Genomic DNA, 11,087 nt, shown 5'->3' with positions numbered 1-11,087 from the left:
GGTTCCCCGTGACCCTGAAAAGGATAAGCGGTATGATGGATGGATGGATGGATTTAATGAAGTGCAGGTAGTAAATGAGTTAATTTATCGAAACAACCAGAAATTTGTACATAAATTTCAAGAAATTCCAAATTGTTCTATGCCCAATGTTTGTGCAGTGCCTCTGATTGATTTTCCCTCTTTTCACAGCTTCAAAATGGCTTGAATGTCTAATAAAAAAAAAAATCAAATAAAAAGTGAAATTTGAAACTCTCTGATTATATTCATACTTTGATCTCAAACCCAAATGTCTTCAGTCTATAGCAAAAACAAATGAATTTGCCTTGCTGTTCCAATAGTTTTGGAGGGGACTATACACTAGTCTGGGTTGAATTTTAGATATTACTGTTCTAGTGTGAAAATGATGAGTAGTAGTTACAGACCATTACAACATTGCTTCATTGTTATATTTTGCAAGTTTGCATGGGCTGAATAAAATAAGGTCACAGGCCTGAAGATTGGCACATGTGAATTATGGGAACGCAAATAACCTCATAATCGCATATGGAAACAGAATGACAACATCCAAGGAATGCATGAAAATACATGGTCTACTATTTACACTCACATGTGTCATCATCTCTCTGGGGCTCACATAGTGCCTATTATATCTGTCAGTTCACAAATATATTTCTCTTTGGAGCTGAGCTCACATATCAAAGTGGGATTTTGCACCAGATGTAACAGAATAATGCAACCATAGAATTTTACAAATATTGTCTTCTCTTTATTACTTTGGAAAAATCTGATGTGTGAGAACTTAGTGGTGATTTGTAGAAACTCATCCTGTATTGTTAGTGGTATCTGTAAATTTTTATGGTTCTATTTTGTATCATATTATGTCAGTTACTAATGATAGCACAGTTGAGGTTTTACTTATACATCAGCAAATATTCCAGGTTGCACTGAATGAGGGATTGGTATCAAAAGTCATTTTTGCAATATTAATGTCTCTGTTCTTTATCTATTTGAATGCCATCATGGTCTACACTCTTTGGAGCAAGCCTATTTTTAAAGAGACTCCACGCTACATTCTGTTTAACCACATGCTTCTCAATGACTCGATTCAGCTCTTTGTTACCTCTTTGTTGTATATTTTTAGTCTGGCCTATCTCAAGTTAGTCATGGCTGCATGTACTTTCTTAGTTTTTGTTTCAAGTACAACATTCCGTAATGCACCTTTAAACTTGGCTCTGATGTCGCTAGAGCGTTATGTGGCCATATGCTTTCCTCTAAGACATGCTGAAATAGCCACTCAAAAAAGGACCTATATTTCCCTTGGAATTATTTGGTTTATGGGTCTGATGCACTTTATAATTGACTTGCTTTATGTAGTACTGGTGGATCCTAAATTTTTAACCTCACAAATATTTTGCACGAGAGAAAGACTCTTCATAAAGCAATGGCAACTAGATGCTTATCAGGGCTTTAATGTATTCTACTTTGTGTCAGTGTCGATGATCATCCTTTTCACATATGTTAGAATTCTGATCACAACCAGGTCCATTTCCTCCAATAAAGAGTCAGCTGCAAAAGGACACAAGACTGTACTGCTGCACCTTGTTCAGCTGGGACTGTGCCTTACTTCTTTTCTTTTTAGCCTTATAGAGCGAGCTGCAGCAATGGCCAGCACCAGCACTAGCGTCTTCAACGATCTGCGTTACCTAAACTATGTGTTTGTGTTGATCTTGCCACGCTGTCTAAGCCCACTCATCTATGGACTGAGAGACGATGCTGTACGGCCCCTATTCATCTACTACTTTCGCTGTGCCACAGGCAAACACACGTCTATTGTCAATGTACACTGAATTGAGAGCATTTTTTGAGATGCTTAAGGATATTTAAACCTGTTCAAAGTCATAATAATTGTTGTAAAATCTCATGGAGAAAATATAGCATGAATGGTTATGCATAGTTATCTTGTAACTCACTTGTATCTTGTAAGTCCCACTATACTGGGGGTTTTGATTCAGCTCTGTATAACACAGCTGACACCACATCACCATGCGTTTCAGTTAAAAACAAACACTGACTGTTTGCACGAGGCTGAAACAAAATCTTGTGTTCTTTTTAAAGGGGACTGACCATCACTTCATCTGGTCGAATGTTAAAACTGTCTAGTGTTTAACCTATTTAATTAATTAATGCCAATTATACAGGTTTGAACAGAGCCTTAACACAAATGTTCTAACTATATTTTGCTGATAAATAAAGATTATCATTAAACAATAAATTAAGCACAGAATATTAGCTTTTACTATGTAGTAGAGAATACTGAAAGAAAAAAAAAGAAAAAGAAAAGAAACACTTGTAGACCTTTCACAAACTTGAAGATCTTGTAAAGTTTGTGTTTATTTAAAATAAAAATCATACAAGAAACAAATGAGCTTACTGGATATTAATTTACAATAAAATTTTGACTTCAGAAAGAATTAATGGCTTATTAATGGCTCATTGGTCATTATTGGGATTTATTGTATTTATACAAATGTTTTTATTTGACATCAAATGTGAGCCAAAGCTATGGCATTCTGCTGCTTGTGCTTTTGTTGTGCTAAAGCTTTTAGCCTTTAGGCTAAGACATTGTTTCTCTTTGGATGATGGCCAAGTGAAAATCTCTTTGATTTTTGGCATCTGAATGTAATATTTACAATCAGGTCCATAAATATTTGGGCATTGACAAATGTATTTTTATTTTAGCTGTCTACCACCAAAATTAAATATTGTATATGAGTTCTGCAGACTTTCAGCTTTTACTTGAGGGTATTTACATCCATATCAGCGGAACCATGTAGGAACAACAACAATTTTTATATGTGAACTAAAAGCAGGTGTGGTGGATCATAAAAAAAACCTAAAAATTACTCATGTACTGCAGTGCAAGACAATTAATTGCTTTCTAGGTCATTAGTAGTATTTTACAATCAATGCAAAATTTTACTTGGAGCCAGTGCAGTGTAGATAAGATAGGAGTGATGTGTTCAAATCTTGTGGTTCTAGTAAGGACACTGGCTGCTACATTCTGAAATAATTGGAGCTTGTTCATGCAGCTACTGGAACATCCAGATAGCAAGCATTTACACTAGTCCAAACTACAGATAACAGTCTTTAAGTGCATCTTTAAGTGACATTGCATATATCTGTTATCTTAACAATTTTTGTTATATGAAAAATAAGGATATCTTAGTAATATTATTTACATGAGCTTCAAATGATAGACTAGAGACAATAATCACACCAAGGTCTTTTAATGCTGCACAAGATGTAATTGAAAGGCCATCTAGAGTTACTACATAATCAGAAAGATACTTTTAGCTGCCTGTAGTCTTGTCTTGTCTTGTCATAATTAAGTGGGAGGAAGTTCATTAGTATCCAGTGTTTAATGTCTTGTAGGTGGTGTGACCGGTGTTGGCTTAGTGAGTAGAGGCTCTATGGAGACCTGTCTCAGTGGGCTTCATGGGCCAGGCATAGTGATGTGGGCCACTGGGGCGTCGTGAGGTCTGGGGCACTCCTGTGGGGGCATGGGAAGAGAGCTGTTAGCATGGCACAGGAGGGGAGTTTGGTTGACATTGCTGTTGTTACTGTCATTGGTCCCTGCAACAAAGACAGAGAAAGTAGACAATAACAGGAGGGAGACAGGGATTGCTCACTCTGCTGCAGCCGCTGTGCCCTTTTATCTCTCTCATATTCTCAGTGATGATGAGGAGCTGGCGCAGTCCTTAATGGCCACCAGCCATGTTCTATTCCTCTGCCCAGTCTCTCTGTCATGTTCTAGTTCGCTCTCCAAAACAGTGGTGCTGAAATGGTGCTGTCCAATTAGAACCCCTTTAGCAGTCATGTGAGGAGTGTGTAGTGAATGGTGCAAGCGGACTGGAGGCCCACCATCACAGTACTCTCCACTCAGATCCAAGCTTACTGTCTGTGGTATTTGTGCCCAGAGTCTGTACCTTCATGAGAGTCCATCTGCGTTGCCATGGTGGGCTCCCGCTCGGTGTTGGACTTGGAATGAGAAGTTCTGTAAAGAGAGAAACCACTGGGTTATGTGAGTGTTTGTGTCCTTTGCTTTGGCCATCCACTGTATTGGGTTCCTTAACAGCCAATTTTATGGCCAGGACTTCTCATTACATGTCGGCATACCGCCTTTCTGCGGGGGTCAGTTTCCTAGTCACGTACAACACCAGGTGCTCTTCTCTGTTGAAGGTTTGAGAGAGCATTGCACCTAGCCCTGTCTCTGATTCGTCGGTGTGTACAGTGAGGGGCCAATCAAAGTCTGGGTTTCTCAACACTGGTGAACTGGTGAGCACCTGCTTGAGAGTCTGGAACACCTGCTCTGCTGCCTTGGTCCAGTGTACCTGGTCTGGTTGGCCATTCTTTGTTAGGTCTGTGAGGGGGGAGGCTAGAGAGGACAAGTTAGTGACAAACCGGCAATAATACCCTGCCAACCCTAAGAAGGCATGTACAGCAGGTTGTGGGTGGATTTTGAGTACTTTTTGACCACTTCAATCTTCTTCCCCTGAGGTTTTAGTAGGCCTTGGCCGATGCAGTACCCCGGGTACTGTGCCTTGGTCTGGATTTGCGGTCAGCCTGGCCTTGTGGAGCTCACTCAAGACTTCCCTGAGGTGCTGCAGGTGGTCAGCCAGTGTGTTTGATTGTATCACAATGTCACCCCAGCAGGTGGCTACATGCAGTCAGTTTGGGGGAATAGGCCAACATCCATGAGCCTCTGGAAGGTCGCATTCCATGAAGTCTGAAGAGAGAACCTGGTACTGCCAGAGGCTGCCAGAGGTGCTGAATGCATTCTTGGGCTTGGTTTCTGGGGCTAGGGCTACCTGCCAGTACCCTTTAGTCAGATCCATGGTAGAGATGAATTGGGCTCTCCTCAGGAACTCTACCAGGTTGTCTGATCCCATTTCTGGTATTGCATGGTGCATTGCCTGTGGGGTTGTCACCGGAAGAACAAACGACTTGAGCCCGAGGACTCGAGAGATGAACTAATCACTTCTGTTTCCTGTACAGAACCTATGGGGATGTTCAGCACATGTGTGGTCAAAACTGAACGAATCACTCTCTGAGACAACTTGTTGTTCCCAAGTCATGTTAAAATTTCAAAATGAACGAATTGTTCATGAACGACACATCACTATTTAAAACACAACTAGTGCAATATTGTTCTTTTTTTAAATCAACGTTGTTTTATTTCCCAACTACCAACTTATTTATTTATTCACTTACAATATATAGTATTGTTCCTGTTAAATTTATAATTGTATGTGTGTCTGTACTTTTATGTGTGTCAAACAGAACCACATTGAGAGATTCGCACTAATTGCAGTTGTACTGCAAGGTCTAATGACATTAAAAACAGCCATCCATCCATTTTCTATACCGCTTATCCTACAGGGTCATGGGGAACATCCCAGGGAGCATCGGCCACAAGGCGGGGTACACCCTGGACGGGGTGCCAATCCATCGCAGGACACAATAACATACACATTCACACACCCATTTAATGACAATAAAGGCATTTTAAAAAAGTATTCAACTGGTGGTGTTGTCCAGCCATTGTCCTGTTAGTCATAAGTTTCTGCATGAGGTAAGTAGAAAAATGACCCCAAACATACTCATCCAATGGAGCAAACAAAGCACAACATCTCCGTTCACATAGAAACACACATTTAAGGTTCCACAAGTTTACCAAATGTCTGATGCATAATCCCACAAGAATGTAGCTTTATATTTGATCAGTGAATACCTCAAGTAATCAAGTAGACAAAATGAAAGTAGTAGAGTAAATGTTTTATTTGATCTCTGAATTATCCTACAAATTGCTAATAAAAAGAAACACTATTATATAAAAGGAGATTTTTTATGGTGCAGATTGATGATATTGTGAATAGAAACAATGAAACATGAAAAATCCATTTTGTCTATAAGCAATTGATTGGTTCGATTTTTACAATTAGATCTATTAGACAATTATATATATATATTGCTATATTTTGCCTTCCATTTTTTATTTAGGTATTACTAATTCATTTTCATATGTATGTTAGATCTGTTATTCAAATGTGAATAAATATTTGTGGAATTTGTATTACTTAGCAGGGATGCATAATTACTGCAGTTTCCAGTCTGAGGCGTGTCTTCACCTCTCTCTAGGGTCACTATATTGCCCGTTATAAAGTTGTGTTCATAACTGTGGTACTCTTCAGGCCTGAACTCACATCTTACTGAGCCCCTTAGATCTCCACTCTCCAGCACTGGACATACATTTATTCGTGCACCTAATTTGTAATTTGTTATAAAATGTTTATTCTGTTTGTTCTTTGAGAGAGTCATGATAATTTGTAGTGGTTGATCTTGTTCTGTTAGTAATATCAAAGCATTTGTCCTGTAAATATCATAGCATGCTCATGGTTTGTACAAGATTATGGCAGTGACTAATGATAGCACCGCTGAGGTTTTGTTGATGTATCAACAATTGTTTCAGGTTGCAATGACTGAGGGGCCGATATCAAGAGTTAGTTTTACATTAATAATGTCACTGTTCTTTACTTATTTAAATTGCACCATGGTGTACACTCTTTGGAGGAAGCCAATTTTTAAAGAAAGCTCACGTTATATTCTGTTTACCCACATGCTTCTTAATGACTCAATACATCTCCTTGTTACTTGTTTATTGTATGTTTTCGGTCTGGCATTCTTCAAGATAGTCAAGGCTACTTGTGGTTTTATAGTGTTTGTTTCGGTTATTACTTTCAATAACACACCTTTAAACCTGGCTGTGATGTCACTAGAGCGTTATGTGGCCATATGCTTTCCTCTAAGACATGCTGAAATAGCCACTCAGAAAAGAACTTATATTGCTATTGGAGTCATTTGGTTTATTGCTTCCATAAACTTAATAATTGACTTGCTTTATGGAGTGGTGATGGATTCTAACTTTTTTACCTCACAAGTAATGTGCACAAGAGAAAGACTCTTCATAAAGCAATGGCAAGTAGATGTTTTTCAGGTATTTAACATATTCTACTTTGCGTCAGTGACTGTGATCATCTTTTTCACTTATATCAGCATAGTAATCACAGCCAGGTCCATTTCCTCCAATAAAGACTCTGCTACAAAGGCCCACAAGACTGTGCTGCTGCACCTCGTTCAGCTGGCCCTGTGTCTCACCTCTTTTCTCTATGGTTTCTTAGAGCGAGCTGCAGCAATGGCCACCACCAGCAGCAGCCTCTTCATGGACCTGCGTTATCTAAGCTTTTTTTTTGTGTTGATCTTGCCTCGCTGCCTAAGCCCACTCATCTATGGACTGAGAGATGATGCTGTACGGCCCTTATTCACCTACTACTTTTGCTTTGCAATGGGCAAATGCAAGTCTACAGTCAATGTACACTGAATTAAAGCTATTTGTTCAGATTTATTATTTGTTTGCTAATTTTGTTCAGATGCTTATTCATTCCATTTAAATGTATGTTATGTATCTTAATAATATTTAATTTTGTACAGATGCTTATGCATTCCATTTAAATGTCATATTTACTGTTATGGAAACCTAGGCAGAGAAAACACTGTTGGATAGTTATACTGTTCATAAAATGTTCCAATCTCCTGGGTCCAGTTGTTCAGAAATAATCTGATCGGATTTCAGCTATCGCATTGGATCAAATCTTGACAATGGCTTGTTCAAAAGGAAAAAAAAAGGATTCTGAAATCACATTAGATTGTGTAATCCAATCTTGCTTTTGATCTGGATCACACCTTCAGTATGTGTTAAAATTTTTTAAGTAGGATTGGAATACTTGTGGTCCAAAAAAATCAGTATTATCTTGATCCCAGTGGAAGGGTGGATTCAGGGATGATTTCAAGAACAAAATGTAAAAAAAAACTTTAAAACTGGTGAAATAATACAACATTTGTATCATATAGTATATACATTTATTTATATTTTAAACTTGATTTGTTTAACCATTACAGTGATAAAGTAGATAAAGTATACATTAAGCTACAAACCTCTTAGAGTTCCAGTAAAATTAGCCTAAAACGCCTATCCAAGGCATACCCAAACTCAAATTAAAGCTGTTCTTGAACCATTTGGAGAACATGCATGGTTTTGGTCTATTTTGAAAGGGGACACACTGAAGTGTTTTCCCAATATTTTTCCCACCTGATTTATTTCTTTCTTTATATATTTGCATACAGATGCCTGCAGATGACTACAACTGGGAGCTATTAGCTGGAAAACACAATTGGACCACAGAATGAAGCCTTTCCTAGTCCAGGTTCAAATTTGATAACAACACCCAAGGCTCGAAATTGCAACCATTTTGGTCGCATATGTTCCTGAAATTTAATCTGTGTGACCTCAAAATATATTTGGGAGCATTTGTGTGTGTGAAAATAATTGTTGTGGCACCTAAAGTTACAGATAATGTAACTCGAGTTGGTGATGGCAATCATGTGGTGAATGTGGATCCACCACTGGAAAAGAAGGCTTAAAGCCTATTTCACACTGCACGCTGCAACGGAGCAGAAGCAGTGTGTATTTTTCTAACGTGCATGTTAACGGATGAGGGCTTTTCCACCGGACAGTGTGGTGCAGGAGCAGCGCGTGAGCAGAAGTGAAACAGGAGTTTCAGCATCGAGTCTATTTTTTGCTGCGCTGCTCGCTCTGAATTAAAGGGCCAGTACATGGTTAAAAGACTTAAATGAAGATGAGTTGACACAAAAAACATTATATATATATATATATATATATATATATATATATATATATATATATATATATATACACACACACACACAATATCTCACAAAAGTGAGTACACCCCTTACATTTTTGTAAATATTTGATTATACCTTTTCATGTGACAACACTGAACAAATGACACTTTGCTACAATGTAAAGTAGTGAGTGTACAGCTTGTGTAACAGTATAAATTTGCTGTCCCCTCAAAATAACTCAGCACACAGCCATTAATGTCTAAACCGCTGGCAACAAAAGTGAGTACACCCCTAAGTGTAAATGTACAAATTGGGCTCAAAGTGTCAATATTTTGTGTGACCACCATTATTTTTCAACACTGCCTTAACCCACTTGGGCATGGAGTTCACCAGAGCTTCACTGGTTGCCACTGGAGTTCTCTTCCACTCCTCCATGATGACATCACAGAGCTGGTGGATGTTAGAGACCTTGTGCTCCTCCACCTTCCATTTGAGGATGCCCCACAGATGCTCAATAGGGTTTAGGTCTGGAGACATGCTTGGCCAGTCCATCACCTTCACCCTCAGCTTCTTTAGCAAGGCAGTGGTCGTCTTGGAGGTGTGTTTGGGGTCGTTATCATGCTGGAATACTGCATACTGATCATGCTCTGCTTCAGTATGTCACAGTACATGTTGGCATTCATGGTTCCCTCAATGAACTGTAGCCCCCCAGTGCCGGCAGCACTCATGCAGCCCCAGACCATGACACTCCCACCACCATGCTTGACTGTAGGCAAGACACACTTGTCTTTGTACTCCTCACCTGGTTGCCGCCACACACGCTTGACACCATCTGAACCAAATAAGTTTATCTTGGTCTCATCAGACCACAGGACATGGTTCCAGTAATCCATGTCCTTAGTCTGCTTGTCTTCAGCAAACTGTTTGTGGGCTTTCTTGTGCATCATCTTTAGAAGAGTACTCACTACTTTCACTGTAGCAAAGTGTCATTTCTTCAGTGTTGTCACATTAAAAGATATAATCAAATATTTACAAAAATGTGAGGGGTGTACTCACTTTTGTGAGATATTGTGTGTGTGTGTATATATATATATATATATATATATATATATATATATATATATATATATATATATCTCAATTCATGGACTCATGGACCCATATATCTACCTGGTTTTGAAAGATTTAGTATGAAATCTCCTTAATGAGCCTTTATTCTGTTTGTCTGCAGCATATGGCGACAATCAACATCACAGACACTATTTATAGTGTGTGTGGTGGTAACTGTGGTGAGGTCCAGGTGTGTGTGCGTGTGTTGCCTGTTGTACATTTTCAATCTGTCCTTACTCAAGTTAGTCATGGCTGCTTGTGCTTTTATAGTTTTCGTTTCAGTTACAACATTCCGTAATGCACCTTTAAACCCGGCTGTGATGACAGTAGAGCGTTATGTGGACTTTGCTTTCATCCAAGACATGCTGAAATAGCTACTCAGAAATCGACTCATGTTGCTTTTGGAGGTATTTCGTTTACTGGTTCTATAAACTTTATAATTGACTTGTTTTATGTAGCAGTGATGGTCCCTAACTTTTTAACCTCACAAATATTGTGGACAAGAGAAAGGCTCTTCATAAAGCAATGGCAATCCTTTGCACTAATATCAATATTGTGATCAGAGCCAGGTCAATTTCCTCCTATAAAAACTGCAAAAGCTCAAAAGACTGTGGTGCTGCACCTCATTCAGCTGGCCCTGTGTCTTTCCTCTTTTCTCTACAACTTCATAGAGCGAGCTGTAGCAATGGTTGGCAATAACCAAGTTATCTTGGACCTGCATTATCTAAACTATTTGCTTGTTCTGATCTTGCCACGCTGCCTAAGCCTGCTCATCTATGGACTGAGAGACAATGCTGTATGAGCCTTATTTCTTTCTCCATACTCTCTGTATTTCTTGGCAAAATCTGACCTACTGATTAATACTGCTGATGAATGGTTTGCATATTGAGGTATGATTTCTATATTTCTGCTCTTGAAGTCTTCTTCAAACAGTGATACCTTCATTCCTTTTTTATCATATAGTGCCTTTTAACCTGTTTCACATTCACCCATTCACACACACACACACACACACACACACACACACACACATACACACATACACCAGTGACAGCAGAGCTGCCATGCAAGGCACTAGCCTGCCATTGGGAGCAACTTGGGGTTCAGTGTCTTGCCCAAGGAAACATCGGCATGTGCATACAAGTGGGCCAGGAATCGAGCCACCAAGCCTGCAATTAGTGGACAAACCGCTCTATCACCTGAGCCACAGCCAC

At 39.1% G+C, this 11,087-nt stretch overlaps 2 protein-coding genes and 1 pseudogene across 2 annotated transcripts; all 3 read left to right on the top strand.

The window, feature by feature from the left end:
• Positions 1-724: 724 nt before the first annotated feature.
• Positions 725-1,847, top strand: LOC128622710 (odorant receptor 131-2-like). The gene has a single exon (XM_053649411.1). It carries the CDS (start codon positions 879-881, stop codon positions 1,845-1,847), a length of 969 nt encoding a protein of 322 aa, XP_053505386.1. The 5' UTR covers positions 725-878.
• A 4,622-nt stretch (positions 1,848-6,469) lies between these two features.
• On the top strand, positions 6,470-7,438 carry LOC128622709 (odorant receptor 131-2-like). Its single transcript, XM_053649410.1, has one exon. The coding sequence runs from the start codon at positions 6,470-6,472 to the stop codon at positions 7,436-7,438; it is 969 nt and encodes a 322-aa protein (XP_053505385.1).
• A 2,650-nt stretch (positions 7,439-10,088) lies between these two features.
• Positions 10,089-10,675, top strand: LOC128622708 (odorant receptor 131-2-like; annotated as a pseudogene).
• Positions 10,676-11,087: the final 412 nt, after the last annotated feature.

The sequence above is a fragment of the Ictalurus furcatus genome, chromosome 18 (assembly GCF_023375685.1).
Source record: "Ictalurus furcatus strain D&B chromosome 18, Billie_1.0, whole genome shotgun sequence".
Lineage (NCBI taxonomy): Eukaryota > Metazoa > Chordata > Actinopteri > Siluriformes > Ictaluridae > Ictalurus > Ictalurus furcatus.
Note: the sequence above shows the minus strand (reverse complement) of the source record. Positions and strands in the feature narration are given on the sequence as shown.

Excerpts from the sequence above, each read along its gene's own strand:
- LOC128622710 (XM_053649411.1), top strand. The coding sequence starts at position 879 with ATGTCAGTTACTAATGATAGCACAGTTGAGGTTTTACTTATACATCAG.
- LOC128622709 (XM_053649410.1), top strand. The coding sequence starts at position 6,470 with ATGGCAGTGACTAATGATAGCACCGCTGAGGTTTTGTTGATGTATCAA.